General features: G+C 36.5%; 2 protein-coding genes across 2 annotated transcripts in view; one reads left to right on the top strand and one right to left on the bottom strand.

The window, feature by feature from the left end:
* LOC127877544 (serine incorporator 5-like) overlaps positions 1-13215 on the top strand; it is a 33911-nt gene extending 20696 nt beyond the window's left edge. Inside the window, exons 11-14 of the mRNA XM_052423501.1 lie at positions 2270-2324; positions 4662-4707; positions 5833-5971; positions 6952-13215. Coding sequence (XP_052279461.1) covers positions 2270-2324; positions 4662-4707; positions 5833-5971; positions 6952-7198 — 487 coding nt within the window. The 3' untranslated portion in view covers positions 7199-13215. The remainder of the gene's footprint in view (positions 1-2269; positions 2325-4661; positions 4708-5832; positions 5972-6951) is intronic.
* A 763-nt stretch (positions 13216-13978) lies between these two features.
* LOC127877291 (osteoclast-stimulating factor 1-like) overlaps positions 13979-22305 on the bottom strand; it is a 24041-nt gene continuing 15714 nt past the window's right edge. The window contains exons 6-8 of the mRNA XM_052422979.1: positions 20200-20278; positions 19401-19490; positions 13979-16665 (exon numbers count right to left, since the gene is read on the bottom strand). Of these exons, the coding sequence (XP_052278939.1) occupies positions 16607-16665; positions 19401-19490; positions 20200-20278 (228 nt within the window). The 3' untranslated portion in view covers positions 13979-16606. The remainder of the gene's footprint in view (positions 16666-19400; positions 19491-20199; positions 20279-22305) is intronic.

Genomic DNA, 22305 nt, shown 5'->3' with positions numbered 1-22305 from the left:
TATGTAACTCTGACTGGCATTTGGACGGAATTATGGGCCCTTTATACTTAGAAAATTGAAAGTTTGGTTAAGTTTTGTGTTTTGGTCCACTTTACCCCTAAAGTATCATAGATATTGCTTTCATACTTGGAACACTCGCAAACTATCATAAGGGTACAGTAAAGGGACAAGTTGCATAACTCTGGATGTCATTTTTACGGAATTATGGCCCTTTTTTGACTTAGTAACTTTGAATATATGGTTAAATTTTGTGTTTCGATCCACTTTACTTCTAAAGTATCAAGGCTATTGCTTTCAAACTTCAAATACTTTCATGCTATCATGAGGTTACTGTACCTGGCAAGTTGAATTTTACCTTGACCTTTGAATGACCTTGACTCTCAAGGTCAAATTATTAAATTTTGCTAAAATTGCCATAACTTCTTTATTTATGTTTAGATTTGATTGATACTTTGACAAAACAACTCTTACCTGACATACCACAATAAACTCCACCCAAACCATCGCCCGTGCCCCCCCCCACTTCCCCCCCCCCCCCCCCGAATCCCCCCCCCCTATTTTTTTTTTTTTTTTTTTTTATATTATCTCACAACCACCACACCCTCACACTATACCCCCCCACACCCCACCCCCTCCCCAATTATTTTTTTTTTAAACGGTTAAAAAACAAAACAATTTATTTTGCTTATTTTATGTTTGAAATACCGTCCAACCATCGCACCCAAGAATCCCCCCCCAACCCCCCACCCGAATCCCCCCCCCCCCAAATGTTTTTCTTCTTTTTTTTTATTTTTATTTTTTTTAAGATCATCTCACAAATAACCACCACACCCTCACACTATACTCCCCCCCCACCTCACCCCCCCCCCATTTTTTTTTTTAAACGGTTAAAAAACACAAATATTTATTTTTATTATTTTATGTTTGAAATACCGTCCAACCATCGCACCCAAGAATCCATACCCCCCGACCCCCCACCCCCCCTTCCCGATTTTTTTTCCCCTTTTTTTGGCATTTTTGGAAGATAATGTTATAAATGTCCACACCCCCACACAATGCACCCCTCTTCACTCCACCCCTCCCTCCTTTGTGATTGAAAATGAGAGTCCCTTCACCTAAAAAAAGAAAATAGATGAGCGGTCTGCACCCGCAAGGCGGTGCTCTTGTTATAAAAGTTAAAATCATTGTGGACAAAATAGAATATCCTTCATATAGATTAAAATTGAGGGTAAGCATTCTTCCAGAATGGCCTTTTTTATTTAAAGACCATTTTAATAAGAGACCACTTTTGATTTCTCCCTTGAGTGGTCTCATAATACAAGATTGACTGTATATTCAATATTTTACATGACTGTCGCCGTCCTCTAAGCCGAGTGGAACTGTCTTTAGGATCAGAGTTAGTGTTTGTGTGTCGTACGAATAGATATCGTTGCAGGAAAACGAATCATTTTTGTTGTTAGTTGTCAAACGAAAGTACGGTTGATATTCAAATGCATTATTTTTCTCTTTCCGGGATATTGTTTTAGTATGTTGATGCTGCATTAACAAATATAAGTATATAAGAAGTGAAAACACCAAAAATAAACAACAGTTGCGATAGACACCTATAAACAAAGCATATACTATTAGATGCGTCTAATGTAACTTTAATCATATAAAAGTTCACAATGTCTTCTGTTGAGCTGAGTATCTTCATATGTTGGCACATATTTTAAAACAATGAGTGTTGTTCCCAAACCAGACAGAAAAGTAGATGTTTTGTTTTATTAGAGTCAGAAATGTATTGTTTTTATTTTATTTACTGAGTATATATAAATTGCCAGATTATGACTTGGACAACTTTAAATTATAAAACACACCTTCGGTTAGGTGTCTTGGTTTTAAATCTTGAGGTGTTTGAATGCTGTTTGTTGAGACATGTGTGTTAAACACATTCGAAATCTTTTGGATTAATTGAAATCAATTTAAATCATGGAGAGAAAAATAAACAGTTTGTCAGATGTTGATTAACCCTTTTCCACTTACAAGCAATGTGAAAATGTCTATGTGCAAACAGCATAAAACCAAAACAGCCTACGAGTAATTCGCTGTCTGTTCAGGTTTAATGCTGTTTGCTGCTCATTAGTATCTGAGGTTTGGAAATGCAGCCTTTAAAACTTGAATTTAGTAAGAAAGGTCTTAAATTTAAAATGACTTTCGAAGGGACAATAAATGCATAAAAATACGTATCTAAGTGATAAAGGGTTAATAATTTCTTTATTTTTTTCAGCCTCAACACATCTGGAGATAGTCACAAGCTTGGCCTTCGACATGCTGGAGATGTTGTAAGTGCAGATTAGTCAAAACTGAATAATTGTAAGATTCGTATCATGATTTTTATATTAACAATGTGATTATATATATTAAAGAGTGAGTTATGACATCAACAATAAAAAATAACCAGTGACAGTTATAAATAACCAGTGTTAGTTATGGGATCAAGAATAAAAAATAACCAGATATGTTACTTTACATTGTTTAATCTGGCTTTTGTTGTCAAAGTTTAAAAATTAAATGAAAAATTCCCATGACATTCATGTGATCTTGCTGGGCGGGCTAGCCCAGTTGGTACAGCGCTGTTCTACAAACTGGAGGATTGTGTTTAATTCCTTGCCCAGCCTCATAACTTGTGAGGTCATCAAGTGATTTCTGCAGCCATTCTTACCCAGTTGTCCCTTATTGGCATAAGGATGTGCACTTAAAACGAGTTAGCCAGCTCACCCAGTTGTCCCTTGCTGGCATTAGGATGTGCACTTAGAACGAGTTAGCCAGCTCACCCAGTTGTCCCTTGCTGGCATAAGGATGTGCAGTTAGAACGAGTTAACCAGTTTACCCAGTTGTCCGTTACTGGCATTAGGATGTGCACTTAGAATGAGTAAGCCAGCTCACCCAATTGTCCCTTGCTGGCATAAGGATGTGCACTTGTTAACCAGTTTACCCAGTTGTCCATTACTGGCATTAGGATGTGCACTTAGAACGAGTTAACCAGTTTACCCAGTTTTCCGTTACTGGCATTAGGATGTGCACTTAGAAGAGTTAGCCAGCTCACCCAGTTGTCCCTTATTGGCATAAGGATGTGCAGTTAGAACGAGTTAGCCAGCTCACCCAGTTGTCCGTTACTGGCATTAGGATGTGCACTTAGAACGAGTGAGCCAGCTCACCCAGTTGTCCCTTGCTGGCATAAAGATGTGCACTTAGAACGAGTTATACAGTTTACCCAGTTGTCCTTTACTGGCATTAGGATGTGCACTTAGAATGAGTTAGCCAGCTCACCCAGTTGTCCCTTATTGGCATAAGGATGTGCACTTAGAACGAGTTAACCAGTTTACCCAGTTGTCCATTACTGGCATTAGGATGTGCGCTTAGAACGAGTTTACCAGCTCACTTAGTTGTCTGTTACTGGCATTAGGATGTGCACTTAGAACGAGTTAGCCAGCTCACCCAGTTGTCCCTTGCTGGCATAAGAATGTGCACTTAGAACGATTTAACCAGTTGTCCCTTACTGGCATTAGGATGTGCACTTAGAACAAGTTAACCAGCTCACCCAGTTGTCCGTTACTGGCATTAGGATGTGCTCTTAGAACGAGTTAACCAGCTCACCCAGTTGTCCGTTACTGGCATTAGGATGTGCTCTTAGAACGAGTTATACAGTTTACCCAGATGTCCGTTACTGGCATTAGGATGTGCACTTAGAACGAGTTTTCCAGCTCACTTAGTTGTCTGTTACTGGCATAAGGATGTGCACTTAAAACGAGTTAACCAGTTTACCCAGTTGTCCGTTTCTGGCATTAGGATGTGCACTTAGAACGAGTTATACAGTTTACCCAGATGTCCCTTACTGGCATTAGGATGTGCACTTAGAACGAGTTAACCAGCTCAGCCAGTTGTCCGTTACTGGCATTAGGATGTGCACTTAAAACGAGTTTACCCAGTTGTCCGTTACTGGCATTAGGATGTGCACTTAATGAGTTAGCCAGCTCACCCACTTGTCCCTTATTGGCATAAGGATGTGCACTTGGAACGAGTTAGCCAGCTCACCCAGTTGTCCGTTACTGGCATTAGGATGTGCACTAAGAACAAGTTAACCATTTTACCCAGTTGTCCGTTACTGGCATAAGGATGTGAATTGAGAACGAGATAACCAGCTCACCCACCTGACTGCTACTTCCCCAGTGCTCCTGCTAAGCCTAAATGGAAGGGCGCCCGCCCTGGCCTTCCAAGGCCCCACCCTGCCCTTTTTTTAGAATGAATTAACCAGCTCACGCAGCTGTCCCCGACTGGCATTAGGATGTGCACTTAGAACGAGTTAACCAGTTTACCCAGTTCTCCATAACTGGCATTAGGATCTGCACTTAGTAAGAATTAACCTGCACATCAAGTTGTCCGTTACTGGCATTAGGATGTGCACTTAGAACGAGTTAACCAGCTCATCAATTTGTCCATTGCTGGCATTAGGATGTTCACTTAGAACGAATTAACCAGCTCATCAAGTTGTCCGTTACTTGCATAAGGATGTGCACTAAGAACGAATTAACCTGCACATCAAGTTGTCCGATACTGGCATTAGGATGTGCACAAATTGGCAAATAAACAAATCAATCAAGTGATGTTTCTTGTTGCAGACTGAGAATACATATGACTGCTGCTGCTGCTGTAAAGTAAGGAAAAGTAAGTGATCATGCAACCTTAGTTCCTCTAATAAAAAATATAAGCCTACCTCAGAGAAAACGGTTTCATGCATTTGCTTAAAGTTCATCCCAGATTAGTTTGTGCAGTCTGTGCAGGCCATCAGGGATGACTCTTTCTGCCTATTCTGGGTTTTCATTTAGAAACGAAACTGAACAAAAATAAAAGCAGAAAATGTTGTCCCTGATTAGCCTGTGTGGACTGCACAGACTTATTTGGGACCACACTATTTGCGCATGCATTAAGCCCTGTTTTCCCTTAGTGCGGCCCATATATATAAGAAGTGATATAATTGAACGTCAAAACAGGTTTTTGTCTGAAAGTTACCACATGCATGGAAATAATTAATGATGTTTAAAATAGGTTGTTTTTTTAAATAAGTAAGAGCTATGAATTATTTCTTTTTACTTGTCTCTCACATACAATGAAAAATGTGAATCATGTTAATTTACTAAAAGAAAGCTGCCAAGATTAAAAAAAAAGTAACTTAAGCCATATGTTGTTGTTGTTTTTTCATAGAACATTTCATTTGCTCCCATTAGCTTCTTTGACAAAGTTGTTTTACCATGAGAGACTCGGTATTAAAATCAGTTCAAAACATGTTCTGTTAAAATGAGTAAATGTATATGACATTTTTTCCCCACATTTCACATCTTAAAAACAGATGATAATAATATAAAATACATTTAGTAGGGATATCTCAGAAAACCTTGACAGGAAACATATACTTAACAGATGGGAAGTAACTCAGGTCAAATATGGAGGTCATGCATAATGATTAATGTCCATGGGATTTGTTTTTGGCCTGGATCATCAGTTGACATTTTAAAATACAACACATTGGCCACAATCTATGAAAACCATGCTTAATGAACGTGTGTACAGTGTTGTCCAAGATAAGCCTGTGCAGTACACACAGGCTAATCCTGGACAACACTTGTATGAAAGTTTTTGTTTAAAGAAAGTCTCTTTTAAACAAAAATCTATTCTAAGCAGAAAGTAGCAGCCCTGATTAGCCGGTGAAGACTGCACAGGCTAACCTGAAAAAACATGATGCATTAAGCCCCTTTTTTCCCATAACAAAGCTTAATAGTATCCATCATATAGGGCACAATCCGTCAGAGCATGGTGGCCAGCGTGTGGTGTACAATGAGGCGGACGGTGTCAAGTACAGCTACTCCTTCTTCCACATGGTGTGTCTGCTCTCCACGCTCTATGTGATGATGCAGCTCACCAACTGGTACAGGTATGGCTCTGTAGGAAACTACTTAACCCTTTCCAGCTCAGATGAGCATTTTGAAATGTTTTTAGTCGCTTAGAAAATCCTATTAAATTAACCCTTTACCCCTTATAAACGTATTTTGACGCATTTGAAGTCTTTTAGAAAATCAAATTGAATTTAAGTTTTTTCTTAATGTATTAAAGTTTGAAAGGCTTTATTTCCAACTCTTAGATAATCATGAGTAGCAAACAGTTACTCGCAGGCTGTTCTGGTGTTATGCTGGTTGCAAAAGCCATTTATACTTTGCTTCTGATGGGGAAAGGGTTAAAGACCATTCTTACTGTATTTTAAGTTTTTAAAGGCTTCATTTCCAGTCCTAAGATACTGATGAGCAGCAAACAGCATAAAACCTGAACTTACTGCAAGTTGTTTGCAAGCTGTTCTGTATATAAGCTGCAGGCATATAGCCATTATAACTTTACTTTTTAATGGAAAGGTTTAAAGAAATTCGTAAAATTTATTGTGTCTGTTGCTATACCATTATTAGACAGAGAGTTAAACTTGACCTTTGTTTACAATTAATTTAAAAGCAAATACAAAAAAAAAATTGTTTTCCTCTTTTTTGAGCAAAAAACATTTGATTTGGCTTAAAATGTTTTATCTTATCATTCAAAATTGTTGTCAACTTTAATTTAATTTCAGGTATATTTTGTATATAAAATGTCCTTTGTATCTGGTGCTGCTGACTCCAAACCTCTGCTGTTTTGGTCAACTTGCTCAATCAAATGGCAGGCGAATTGTGTTTGTCATATTCCTTAGAACAAAACACGCACCTGATAAAAAGTTAAAGGCATGCACATTTGTGGTAAACAAATGCCTATAGTGAAAGAAAACAAAAACTGAAAGAATCGTTCCTAAAATTATATGCTTATTGTTGGTTTCTTTATTCCCAGTTACATGATGCTTTGTTCTTTCGTAATTCAATCTATACTCCATCTTCACAGACCTGCAGAGACGGACTTGAACAGGGTCGGTCTCAACTGGGGTGCCGTGTGGGCTAAGATGGGATCCAGCTGGGCGTGTGTCATCATCTACGTGTGGACCCTCTTCCTGCCAAGTTGCTGGCTGGGGCGTGATCCCCGGTTCAGGCGTCAAACCCCAGCCAGACGTAACCCCGGCCACGGTGAAGAAGAGATGAGGTTGAACATGGAGGAGCGGGAACAAGTTGTGTCCAGGGAGTCTGCATTGTGAAAGTTATTGAATGAACCCTTTACCTCTTAGATACCAGCCGCGCTCTTTAAACCTTTACCATTAAGTTACAAGCCCCGTTCTCTGAAAAGGAGGTTGAATGCATCTGTGTAAAGTGTCGTACTATATTAGCCTGTGCAGTCCGCACAGGCTAATCAGTGATGATACTTTCGGCCTAAACTTGATTTTTGCAAAGAAGAGACTCTTGAAACTGAAAATATCATAAAAGCAGAAAGTGTTGTCCCTGATTAGCCTGTGCAGACTGCACAGGCTAATCTGGGACGTCACTTTACGCACATGCATAAAAAAACTGACGCATTTTTAGGCCCTTAGAAAGTTAAATTTAATTGAAGACATTTCTTACTAGATTCAAGTTTTAAAGGCTTTATTTCCAACCCTTAGATACTGATGACAAACAGCATACAACCTGAACAGGCTGCGAGTTACTGTTGTTTGCACATGGAAATTTTTTCTTTGCCTCTGAGTGGAAAATGGTTAAGCATGGGTTAAGGGTTTTATCATGACCAAGATATTGTTACAATCCACCTATATGATGCCAGTTCAAAATGTTTGAAAGCATGGTTTGTGGGCTTGTGCTAAATATGTATAAGGGTAATGGGTTGTGATTTGTATCAGACGTTTGTTGTTATCCCTTAGCTTAGGTATGAGCTGTTCATGATAACATTCAATGATATTCTTGCCAACATTAGGCAATTATTTATTTTGAGGATGATATTGTTAAAAGGTAAATAATCACAGTTCTTCCACATTGAACAAAAATGCAATCAAAATTTACTTTATTTTCATTTTTTTTTTGTTATTTGGAGTTCTGACAATCAAACAAAGATTGTTCAGATATTTTCATTTTTATATCTTGTTTATAAACTTGTTTAAGACATTTTGTTGATATTGGGTGCTTCCAATAAAATGTTGTTATTATTTTTATCAAAGTATTTACCCTTTTAAATTCCTGACTCTTAAGTTAATTTCTCTGTTTGTTTGATATTTAGAAAAGAATGGTATTTACTTTTTATTTCAATTAAACATTTATTTCAATTTTGTTATAATTTAGGTAGATTAGGAACACTTATTCAGTTTGTATGCGATTGTTTATAGTTATTTTTGTGTATAAGGTTTTAAGTATCTTATATTCCAAAATCTCATAATTACGATGAACAATCAATACAATTACCAGTTGGGTAATATCTCATTTGTTTGCCCAGTCACTATGAGACTTCCTCAGAACCTATTTGTAAGGATATCTTTGCCAGGTTTGAATATGGTACCGCTCCATTGAAAAACAGGGGGGGTGGGGGGGGGATTTTCCTTTTATGTTTGTAGTGAAACTTTGGGAATTCTAGTTATTTAGATCAGTTAAGTTCCTTTTGGTCTGAGTGTCTTAATCCCTTTGTCCCTGTTGTTTTTACATAAAAAATGTGGACATGTAAAAGTTTAGCCTGCACCAATCAAATATTGGTGTTTCCTGCTCAATATTCTATATGTTACACATGCCTGAAATAGTTGTTGTTGTTTGTTCAGTATAGAGTTGTGGGAAATGAACAATACTGGCTGTGTTTGTGATATGTATGGTGTGTAAAGTGGTTTATTTACATTTATAAAAAGTGCTAACATAGCTGTAGGTTTTTATGCCCCCGGTAAGGTGGCATATAGCAGTTGAACTGTCTGTGCGTCTGTCAGAAAACTTAACCATTGACCATAACTGTTGCAATATTGAAGATAGCAACTTGATATTTGGCATGCATGTGTATCTCATGGAGCTGCACATTTTGAAAGGTCAAGGTCATCCTTCAAGGTCAAAGGTCAAATATATGGCTTCAAAGCGGCGCAGTAGGGGGCATTGTGTTACTGACAAACACATCTCTTGTTTGACATGTTAGATTGGTATATTTTTGGTTTAACAGTTACCTTCAGGTATTGATAATGAACCCATCATGTGTTCTGAAAACAACGATATGCCATAATAACTGTATCGCCATTTTCATTGTAAATTGTTTCCTGGTAAAGTTCTTTTTGTCTTTTGCATCAAAGATTACTAATACTATTATCTTCATTATTTATATATATAATTTTATATTACCAGAGAAAGCCCCATTTCAAATTTATAATTTACCTATTAATATTACACCCACAGATGTATCTGGATGACCTGAAGGATTTTAAGTCATTTGGAATCTCATTTTGTGGCTTATTGAGAATCACATAAACGGCATCATGGAAAAAAAGGTTATATGTCATACAGCAGTTATAGCTCTAGAGCAGCCTGCGCAATTGTGCAGTCTGTTGGGGAGACACTATATCTACTAATGAGACCATGAAACCTTGCGTGGGGAGACACTATATCTACTAATGAGACCATGAAACCTTGCGTGGGGAGACACTATATCTACTAATAAGACCATGAAACCTTGCCTGGGGAGACACTATATCTACTAATGAGACCATGAAACCTTGCGTGACTTTATAGCCAACAGTGTAGCTCCTGACCATAATTTGGGGATGTGCAGGCTGGTCTGGGGATATACTGGCTGCACATAACATAAGACCCATTTTTGCATGATGCTGGTCATTTCCCTTTTATGTGCTCTTCCTCTCATTTAGAGAAAATTGTGAAATGTTTAGGGTAATGATCTTCAAAAATTGTTAAAAGGCTTTTCTTTTATACTGGTAAATGAAATTGTTGAATTTGTTTCATTTAGGTGAAATTTGTTGCACATAAAAATTTCAATTGCAGCAGATATATTGAGCTATTTAACATTATTTTGTATTTGTATCAGAATAATATATTGTAATATATTTTTCTTACAAAAGGAATGGTAGAAAAGGTTTATTTTTGACTCAACTGATGTAAGGGCAAGAACTCATAGTTTTACCAAAGCAAACAAAGTTTGGGATGGAGTCTACCTGTTGATGAGTTGATTTGTCAGTCTGTCTGTACGTCTGCATGACCATAACTGATGTGACAATAACATGTGGGGGTATTAGTGATAATTGTGACAAAGCCCTTGTAATATTTGTTGTGTCCATTCATAGGAATGAATCTCAGGGACATGGCAAGTGCATTGCCTACCAGAGCAAGAAGGGAAAGCATGTACATAAAATAACTGCTTTGTATTGCCACTTTTAACATTGATAATGTCTTCCGAATTGTTTTTGTGTTTTTTTTAATTGTATTTCTAACATTTTATAAATCAGCTATTACTCTTAACATATCAAATTATGTTGTGCCTTTTTGCTTCTTTTTTAATAGAAAATGTATTGGTCTTTATATGTTTTATTTACTGCATCATAAAACTTATATGCTATGATCTGTCATCTCAGCTGGTGGTCACAGCTATATCTGCTTATGTCATTCAGTTTGGTACCAAACAAATTGCCACGAAGTTTTGATAATGCTGTGTAAAATTCTTAGTGTTTATTTCAATTAGGTATCTTGAGCAGTAATCAGAGATAATTTGATTCAATAGGCAATATTTCATTCTGAAGTTGTATGTTATCAATTTTTATAGGCACCTTTCCACTTGGGCATATTGTTTTTATTTCATGTTGTTGAACCCAATTCCAAGGGTGTGCGATCTATGATGGTGACCCAGTTTTGATCTTTCTCAAATATTCACAAATATCTGCACATTTTGAAATACAAAAATACAATAAAATCACCATTAAAATGTTAACTACCAATATTTATTCAATCATGATGATTGAACAAGCACTAATGAAATAACAATGAATAATAAGTGTGTATGTTAACCTTAATACACTAAGCAGTATAGTGACCTCATTGTATTTATTTTCATGAGGTCATTTCACTTAACTAGCACTCATTTGATTTCTCACAATAGCAACTTCTTATCTATTTGTTTTCTTGTACGATTGAGCATTTAGTCTTAATTCTTACATGATTCTATGATAATTTTGTAATTCTGCTCTTGCAATTTTCTTAGAATTAGAACAAAATGTCTTGATCAAACTATAAACATTGAAGAAGGAAACAGTCGATATGTTTAGCTCAAAATTAAAATTATGTTTCTCATTTCATTTGCCAAAAATGTCTCCCCATATCATTTCAATTTCAAAATAATGTTCACATGTTAATTTCCGGCCAATAAACATCTCATTGTCATTCATAATGAACCAAACTCCAAATAATTGCTTACTGGCTCTGTAGATGAATCTTTGATGACAGTGTGTATGTGCCATGACTGGGTGCCATTGGTACAAGTTGTGCAATACCCAGGTATACTTAAATATTATAATTGGGACCCATACAATATATACTGACAACATTTTGTTTGGGACCCATACAATATATACTGACAACATGATGATTGGTGATTGTTTTGATTTTTAATTTGCATGTATCAATATGTTTGCTGGTTGTGTTTTTATTGCTTTTTAATATTTTGAAGTATCGTTAGAAATTGTCTCCTTGCGATGATATAACTGTACATTACTAACAATTATTGCATCTATATTGTCTATGATGACAACCATGTTTGGGTCAATATTTCAAACCCTGGTTTCGTAATGTAGTAGGACAATGTCTTATGGATATGATGGATTTTTGTTAAGCTAAAAAATGTATCCCATGCTTGTTCCTGTAAAGCTTTAGACTAATTAAGTGGTACAGTTTAATGTCTTGAGTAAAATAATTAGAACAAAATAAACAATGACTGTGGAAAGATATAATTATCTTTTTCAATGACTTGACAGCATGATTGGTTTTATGGGTAATAATAATGTAATAAGATTTGTCTTCCAGTGTAGCAAGGAATCTTTAATTGCTTTTAACCCATTTATGCCTAGCGTCTAGAAAAAAGGCCTTGGCAAACAGCGTAGAACCAGATGAGAAGCCGCATGCCATGGCGTCTCATCAGGGTCTGCACTGTTTGCTTAAAAGAATTTCTGTAAAAAATATTCTAAATGTAGAAATAAATATACTAGACATCCCTAATTTTGGAAATAAATTGATCCAATTTAGAAGGATGGGAGAGTCCACTAGGCATAAATGGGTTAAATTGATTATAAAACATGGAAAAACGTCCCGATGCTGCTTAGCATACTTAAGTTTGTGATCTTATAGCATTTTGTGTAAAAGGAAGAAGGGTTAAAATCTCTTTGAGAAAGGACCAGTTAAATAAGTATGTGTAAACAAGTCTCGATTTGACAAGTAATTCGTGTGTCTTTCACTAATATAATTACTACCTCTGTAACACAAAACAAATAATAAATAACACAATTAACAAACAATCATGGAGGTTGATAGTATTAATTGTTTTATGATTCATGTCTTATGTCCAATGTTTTTATATCACAGTCTTCACATATGTATCTAGAAAGTATATACCATATTAAGGGCCAACTAGATTGGTGTAATATTATTACAATCCTATGTACTTTAATTGAATATGTTATATATAAAGATGCATGTATTACAATTTGTCTTAGTTTTCCTGTTAATATTACTTTTTACTTGTAAGCATGTGATGTTGTTCCTATAATTCATAATTATCATTAGATAACAATATATTCCATACACTCATGTCAATCTAATGTGCATTTAAATGTATTTAAATTTTGTTTGTAAGTAAATCCTTTTTTAGATATTGTTACACTTGATAATTAAAAAAACAACATTTTTCCAGAATGATTAAGTTAAATCTCTGTATTTGAATCATTAATGTTATTGTTTTTAATCATTAAACAAAGCTTAAGTTACCCGTTATATTTAAAGTTGCAATTAAAAAGACAATATTTTCTTAAACTTTGTTGATAACCTCTGTAGTTATCAAGTGTAAAAGGAGCGATATTCTGTAAGGCATACAATTACTTTAATATTTTAGAGTTGTTTGATATTTTTATTACTTCATTAGTTGTACACTCACTTTAAATTTTAACCTTATTATGTTTGCATGTTGATACATTTAAATTAAATTAAAAAAAAAAAATCTGTGTTCTTTATCTACCTGGGTGGATATTGTAAATTAAAAATGACAATTGTTTGATTTCACGTTTTGTTTGCAAAGAGAACCCTTTACAAAATGGGGCCTGCAACCTGGTAATCTACACCTTTGTTATAATTACAAAGTTGCAATTAGAGGCACACATGAGATTCAGAGGCGCATGAAGAGTTGTGGGCCTCACCTACTTAAATTTGATTTGAGCCACGCATGTGGGTAAAGTGTTTTCCCTTACAAGCCTGTTCCTAGACTGGATTTTCGCAAAGAGGAAAATTCCTTTTTAACAAAAAATACCATTAAAGGGGAAATTTTCGCTCTGATAAGCCTGTTCGGACTGCTAGGGTTATGTGGGACAACTGTTTCCCCACATGCATTTTATCCAGTTTCCCAGAGTATGACTCATAGCATATCAGGGCCATAGCCTGTGTGTCAAAGGCACTTGTGAGCCTCCTGATTCAACTATAAATGAGCCGTGCTCTCTGAAAAGGGGATTAAATGCATGTGGGTAAAGCGTCGTCCCATATTAGCCTGTGAAGTCCGCACAGGCTTATCAGGGATGAAGCTTTTTTCCGCCTAAACTGGATTTTTGCTAAGAAGAGACTTTCTTGAAATGAAAAATATTCAAAACGGAAAGAGGCGTCCCTGATTAGCCTTTGCAGACTGCACAGGCTAATCTGGGACGAAACTTTACGCACATGCTCAAATGTTTTTGTAAGATTGATTGTATGAGGATTGGTAATTAATAACATTTGACACATCTTATAGTTGATGAACACATTAGGCATAGTAACAAGGACATGCTATATAAAAAATGTATCACTTTATTATAATTCTGTAATATAAATAGAATTCAAAAGCAATCATTGTAACATGCAATAGTACATATTTACAGGAATGTTATAATAACAAATGGTGTAATGTCAACTACTTAATAAACTGACAATTAAGCATGTTGTTTGAAGCAGAGACCATAAACCAGATTACAAAACAGTATATAATACTTTTCTAATTTAGGCTACTTTTGTTGGGAACTGTTACCTTTTATGCTAAGAAATGCAAATAAGAAAACAAAAATTGTTTGTTAATGAAAGTATTCCCTGACAGATGTTGTGGTGGAGTATTCAAGGCAAGTGTTATTTATTATTGCTATTGCTTACAGTGTTGTATGTTCCCCATTGAAAGCCACTGCCATGAAACAATCTTTGTCAAACAATATAAGCGGTATGTATTTATTTATAGAAAAGATACACTTTAATGAGCTCACCTGAGAACATATTTATAATGAGCTTTAAGCATACAGTGTCTGTTGTCTATAAGTCCATGTGTGAGTGCGCCTGTACTTGACTTTTCTTCCAATGACCTCCTGAACTGCTTAGCAGATTTTAATTAACTTAAAAGCAATGACCCTTGGGTGACCCTCGTGCAAAGATATTAAAATCATTTTGGTCCATAACCCATGTAGGTCACTACATAATTTTTTGAAGTCATACTCGTTGGGTTAAATGGTAAAGCTCCAGTTGTTACACGATTGAAGAAAACTTATCTAGCACAACGACTGAAAATCTCTAAACTATCTTGGTTGATCAACCTAGGGCCTTTGTATAACATGGATATTAAAAATTACCATAACAACAATAGAATTTAACAACAAATCAACATTTATCACATTTATGAGGAACCTTAACAAACAAGATCAATTTAACTCCTACATAATATATATTTTTAGCAAGGGAAATATAGGTGGGATGCAATATTAAATTTGTTGGGAAATAATTAATGTAACTTTAAATATGTAAAACTAAACTGAAACAAACACACTAAGTTGGCAATACATCCTTGGTGCAAAAAAAGACAATACATTACTGCTTAAGACTGAACATTTGATGTAAATTTGTTGTAGATTTATATGTACTTATTAAAATTTACAACTAGCAAGCATTGAATTTAGATAAAATAAGTAAGGAATATACAACCAGAATTCATAATTTTGAGGCATATATATAGTAAGTGTCTTAATTTGTGTAAATGAGTGAATTACACATCTCCACAAATAGGTAAAAATAATAAGATTTAATATTTAACAACATACTATGGTAACCTGTGCACCAGTTTGTTTTACAAGACCTTATCCATGCACTAGATATATCAGTGAAAAGTTTGTGTGTTGAATCTGAAATATAAAATAGCTCCTATTTTCTGTCTAGATTATCTTCTTAATCTATATATACCTCACTCTGGGAATACCGGGCTTAATGCATATGTGTGAAAACCTGGCTTAATGCATATGTGTGAAGTCTGCACATGCTAAACAGAGACAACACATTTTGCTTTATTGTGGTTTTCATTTAAAGAAAAAACCAGTTTAGGATGACAGTGTTGTCCCTGATAAGCCTGTCCAGATTGCACAAGATAATCTAGGAGGACACTGCACACCTGTAGGACACTGCACACCTGTACGAGGACACAGCACACCTGTAGGAGGACACTGCACACCTGCATTAGGCCCTGTTTTCCCAGAGCAAGGCTATATTAATGATGAGATTCCAAGTATTTCAGTAATAAAAATGAGATGTGGAAGTAAAAACTGTTACCTACACATAATCATGTATAAGAAATGTGGGGTAAATTGGATAAATATTATTATAAAGGTTATTTTGATACATTTTTCAAATATAACTCATACATATATCTTTTGGTTATTGGAACTTTTCCCAATAACACTAGATTAAATAGTCTGCGGATGTGGCACTATAAGAAATATATGTTCATATAAAAAAATTAAACAAACATACTAAATTAATAGTATAGTAAAACGTCTTCAACTCTTGTTCACTTACGGATCGCATAAAGGCTAAATTTATTGAAGTTCTCAAGTTAACAAGGTGGACATACCCAGAGGGAAAAAACCACAAGAGTCATAAAGGATGTCTTGCAAACATATAAACTTAAAATATACTAAAGAAAACTAGGTTAATTTAAACTCTTTCAGCAACTTTCATAATAAAATGTAATTCCCAAGAAAGTAATTTCATGTTTTTGTAAAATGTGTCATAATAAATGACCAAAACAATTGTTCTTATTGCACTATTATAATAATCTATATTCACAGACTTAAGAAAATTGTAGTTTTTGTTCCATAGCTATGCCTTAATCCACTAATGATATGAAAACTTGCATTTACAAAACAATATGTATGTATATATTATGTATATCCTTGAAATAATTTTGGATTATATACCAAAAGCATTCCTGAAAATAAAACAATAAGAATTATTTCTATTTCATATACAAATTGTAATACTTGAACTTCCTTTCCGTCTATAGTTTAATATCCAAACTTATAACTTCTGCAAATCTGACCAATCTGAGACCCCAGTGCAGTCATGTGACTTATCAACACATCAGTTGGAGTCATGTGACTCCTATGGACCAATCAGTCAGAGTCTTCTTCTTCATTGCCATAGTCTCCCGACAGAGCACGGGTCATCCCAGCTGAAAATGAGCAATAGTACAAGACTTCAATGATATAAGCCTGGTTCTGGGAAAATGGGGCTTGATGTATGTGCGTAAAGTCTCATCATAGATCAGCCTCTGCAGTCATGGGGCTTGATGTATGTGCGTAAAGTGTCATCATAGATCAGCCTCTGCAGTCATGGGGCTTGATGTATGTGCGTAAAGTGTCATCATAGATCAGCCTCTGCAGTCATGGGGCTTGATGTATGTGCGTAAAGTGTCATCATAGATCAGCCTCTGCAGTCATGGGGCTTGATGTATGTGCGTAAAGTGTCATCATTGATCAGCCTCTGCAGTCATGGGGCTTGATGTATGTGCGTAAAGTGTCATCATAGATCAGCCTCTGCAGTCATGGGGCTTGATGTATGTGCGTAAAGTGTCATCATAGATCAGAGCTGAACAGAGACAACACTTTCCGCTTTTTCCAGAAGTTTCTTTGACTTCCTTTAAAATTAAAATTCCATAAAAAACCTAAAGTATTGTTACTGACTAGCCTGTGCAGACTACACAGGCTAATCTTGTACAACTCTATGCACATGCATTAAGCCCCATTTTCCCAGATCTATGCTCATATTTGTATAGCTGTCTCCACAGAGCCATTACAATATAGCTGTCTCCACAGAGCCATTACAATATAGCTGTCTCTACAGAGCCATTACAATATAGCTGTCTCCACAGAGCCATTACAATATAGCTGTCTCCACAGAGCCATTACAACTACATGAGGTCAAGGAATAATTTTGCCAGTAAAAAAATCAAGTCTTGTACTAGTTTGTAGTTGACTCGCTAGTATATTTTGTGCCAGTACTAATTATGCATTAACGTCATATTGTAGGGAGTAATGGTTTTGAGACTTTTGTCAAGGCTAATACAGACACAATCTGTGTATGGAAAAAATAGGTGAAAGATGGGTACAATAAATAATTAGTTAATAACACTATTGTGATGTTTCAGTTTTTGGATTTAAAAACATAAACAGGTTTTTTACAAGCTTTTTTGCATTTCATGAGGGTATGAAATGTCTTGAAAATTTATTCATATACAAAAAAAAGCTAATCATTAACAAAAATTAATCTATGGAAGTATTCGTAATAGAATTAAAAGACTGCTTTGCTCAGCTTGTATGAGCAGAGCTGTTGTTACTGGTAAAACGTTCTTAGAATGCATGTTTGTTGTTGTTTTTACAAAAATATATTGCAGCAGCCAGTCTGTGATATTGGATTCATTGTGATCTACCTACCATAAACCAAAACAATGAGTATTGGGGCCACTTAGTATAGAGATTTGTTACCAACATGACTGATACTCCAGGAAAGTTGTGTCTGCTGTGTTCAAGGGACAACTTGACCTTTACCCCAGGACATTTTTGTCAGCTATGTTCAATGTACAACATGACTGATATTCCAGGACTGTTTTGTCAGCTGTGAACAAGAGAAAACGTGACTGATACCACTTGACAGTTTTGTCAGCTGTGTTAAAGATACAACATTATTATACCCCAAGACAGTTTTGTCAGTTGTTTTCAAGGGACAATGTGACCGATACCCCAAGACAGTTTTGTCAGCTGTGTTCAAGGGACAATGTGACCGATACCCCAGGACAGTTTTGTCAGCTGTGTTCAAGGGACAATGTGACCGATACCCCAGGACAGTTTTGTCAGCTGTGTTCAAGGGACAATGTGATCGATACCCCAAGACAGTTTTGTCAGCTGTGAACAAGGGACAACGTGACCGATACCCCAAGACAGTTTTGTTAGCTGTGTTCAAGGGACAACATGACGGAAACCCCAGGACAGTTTTGTCAGCTGTGTTCAAGGGAGCAGTGTGGATCATAAGGCGTGAAATAAAGTGTCTCACACATCTACACTTAAAATTGATGACAAATTTAAAGTTTCAATATCATCCTTTGGGAAAAGTGGAGGAAGCCTGTTGCAACAACTTAGGGACAGGACAAAGACCTAGAGCAATAGCAGGGCGCTGCATCCTGCTTTTTTGGTTCCCACCATGTGCCCCTCTAGGATGGTCAACATCAAAAACAGGATTTTTTTTAAAAGGTAATATATTTAGGCAGAAAGTCAATGGAGAAAAAAAAAGATTGCTTTAAAACCCTTTTTAAATTGTTAGAAAAAAAAATCTCTAGATTTATTAAACAAACTATTAGATATTATAAATAGCTTGGTTGGGTATTCGACCTTGCCGTTTTGAGCAGTACCCTTAAACTTTTTTATCCTAGATTTATATTTAGGGTAAATGCAACAGACAGACCTTTCAAAAGAGTAAGACAAATACCCTCCCTGCGAGGGTATACTAAGCAAATGAACCTTGCCCTTGTTTAACCCTTTCAGTGCTGGAACCGAATTTTAAAGGCCTTTGCAAACAGTTTGGATGCAGATGAGACGCCACAGAACGTGGCGTCTCATCAGGATCCAAACTGTTTGCTATTCTGATAGTATTCTTTGAAAAAAATAGAAGAAAATGCTAATTTTAGAAATTCAGCAGACGACATTTTAGCAGACAATAAATTTCCCAGCATGCAAAGGGTTAAAATGGCTTAATCTACTCCCAAGAGGCTTATCTGGGATGATTCTTGCCACCTAGACTGGATTTTTGGATAGAAGGGACTTTTAACGAAAAATTCCATTAAAGCCAGAAAAGTTGTCACTGATAAGCCTGAATTTGCAGAGCAAGGCTCTAACAGAGTCCCATATTGCCTACCAGCCAGTCTGAGCAGTGCTGTGGTGGCGGGATCCTTTGACAGCTGGTACGGCAGCTTGCCTTCCTTGTTGTACAGGTCGACAACAGCACCTGCAGCCAACAACACACAGAGTTAGAGGTCAAAGGTCAAGTGCTAAAGTATTTGGCTATTGTGATTCTATAAGGTAAATGGAGTTGAAAATGTTAGTCTTTCTGTATGCTTTTTTTACTTATCAGGATAATAGATTGAGCTTAGTTCTGTAACTACTGGGCTTTATGCATGTGCATAAAGTGTTGTCCCTGTGCAGTCTCCTTTAAATAAAAAATTCCATAAAATTTCAGAATAGGCCTGGATTTGAGGTTGATTATTCTCTGAGTGGGTGGCACTCATTGTATGGGGTTCATTTTACTTTTTATACTTCTTACAAAAAATCCACAATTCTTCTGGGCTTAAACAAGCACACAAATGAAATGCATTAAAATATACTTTCCCTTGATTAAATGTCTAGCTATTTATGATACTTAAGTACTTAAGTAAGCTGCTGTCATAATATTATTGTTTACTTTACTCATTGCACTTGTCATTATCCCCATGTTTGCTTTCATATTTTATTTAACTTTACTGTTTCCCACTGAGGAGCAAAGTGTCAATGGCTATATGCAGCTAGCATAAAACCAGAACAGCCTGCGAGTAACTTGCAGTGTGTTAAGGCTTTATGCTGTTTGCTGCTCATCAGTATTTTAAATTGAATTTGTCTAAAGGGCTACAAACGCGTCAAAGTGCCTATCTGAGTGGACGACATTCTGAATATATTCCTACCATTATCCAAGAGTATCTGCACAGCATCTGCATGCCCCTTCCACGCTGCTGAATGGATGGGCGTGTCACCCAGCTTGTTCTGAATAAAATACCAACAGTCAATACCATAAATTGGGCTTAATGCATTTGTGCTTCATGGCTCGTCCCAGATTAGCCTGTACTATGTGCACAGGCTAATCAAGAATGACATTTCTGCCTGAAATGGATTTTTGCTAAAAAGAAACCTCCTTTAAATGAAAAATTCCATAAATAATGCGGGAAGTGTTGTCCCTGATTAGCATGTGCACACTGAACAGGCTTATCTGGGAAAAAACTTTACGCAGATGCATTAAGCCTGGTTTACCCCAGCTTGTTCTTAATAAAATGCCAAAATGTAAAAAATATATCTGTAAAATGTTATTAATTTCCTACACACTAAGCTTTTAGTTTAAGTATATTATCAACACCACAGCGCTATAAAGGCCCAGAAGTAATACTTATTCGGTCTTAAAAAAAGCTTACCCCCCCCCCCATACCAAAATAGTTATAAAGACTTTGTAAGTAATAAGACGTTGTGTTCAGGTTCGCTCCTTTATTTCAACTGACAAAAACTAACTAATAGGATATGATGTTAAAACAGCGTTACATAAAGTGGCGCGGCGTTACGGCGGCGTTACGTTAACGTGCCAATACCCCGACATTCTGGGGGCCACAAAATGATTAAGCAACATATATCAATGAGTCTGATCAAAATGTTTATCCAACAAAAATACATGAAGAACAAATTATTAGTCAAAATGATTATCTAAATTACTGTCAAAGTATCGATTAATCACCTAAACCCCACAATAGATTGCACTGTCTTTGAAAGTTCACTTTGTATCACATTTGTAACAATCACATGTTAAGCACATTGTTTATCAACTGTTTATCGCGCTGTTTCTCGCATATTTAAGCACAATGTTCATCACTAGTTTCTCTCGGTTTAGCTTCCACATAGCAGTTCTAACGGATAGTTTTACGATTGGCCCGGTTGTGTGTCTATGACACGTGCTTATTTTGGCGGCACGTGTTAACCCGTCATTTCCGGTAAGCAGCTCTTCAACAACTGCGAGTTTCCAACGTATCCTCGGGAAGTCATCTTGGATTTGAACCTCGTCACCTACTCGAATGCTCTGCGTGTTGTTGCCGGTCGCCCTATGATATTCACGAAGACCCGTCAGGTACTCGAACTTCCCCCTCTTTTGGAACTGACTTATGATGTGACTTATGACTTAGCTCTTTTGTTGATCTGGGTATGGTCTAGGGTTGGAATCATCGTAGAATCGTCAGGGTTGTCGGGATATGGAAGGGTCGTCATAAAAGACTGTATAAAAGATGCGCCGGGGTCAGGAGCTCTGGATCGTCAATGCTGGTCGATACATGGGTTATTAGTCTATCATTCATAGTAGCCTCAATTTCCGTTACGGTAGTTTTAAGTGATTTAAGACTAACGTTAGCACGTCCAAGTGTCTTCTTGATGGAAGTTTTGGTTAAGCCAATCAGTCTCTCCCACCATCCGTCATACCACCATGCTCGTTTCGGTATAAATCTCCATTCTGTGCCCTGGTTAAATAGCGTTTCTTGTAGGGAGGGGGACTGGAACAATTTCTTCAGATGAGAAGCAGCTGCCATATACATAGTCGCATTGTCCGAAATCATTGTTGTTGGTAACGATTTCCGGCTGGAAAACCTTCGGAATGCGTTGAGGAAAGATTCTTCGGACAGGTTCGGAACCACTTCAAGATGTACAGCGCGTGTACAAGCGCACATGAACAAACAGACGTAAGCCTTGGATTCACTTCTGGATTTCTCCTTAACGTAAAGGGCCCCAGTGAAATCTACACCAGTCACTGTGAAGGGTGGGGCATCTTGAACTCTAATCTTTGGAAGTGGAGGCAGATCAGGCGTTCCAGAGTTTTTCCAGGCGTTTTCAGGCAGGTGGTGCATTTTGTAGTACCGATTTAACGCATTGACGTATAGCCATGATCCAGAACTTTTGCCTGAGATGCGTAACTGCGTTTATTCCGGCATGGTGTTGATTTTTATGGACGTGATGTACTATCAGTCGTGTTACAGGATTTTGTC

Source organism: Dreissena polymorpha, chromosome 4, assembly GCF_020536995.1.
Source record: "Dreissena polymorpha isolate Duluth1 chromosome 4, UMN_Dpol_1.0, whole genome shotgun sequence".
Taxonomy (NCBI): Eukaryota; Metazoa; Mollusca; class Bivalvia; order Myida; family Dreissenidae; genus Dreissena; species Dreissena polymorpha.
This window is presented reverse-complemented; position numbering and strand designations above follow the sequence as displayed.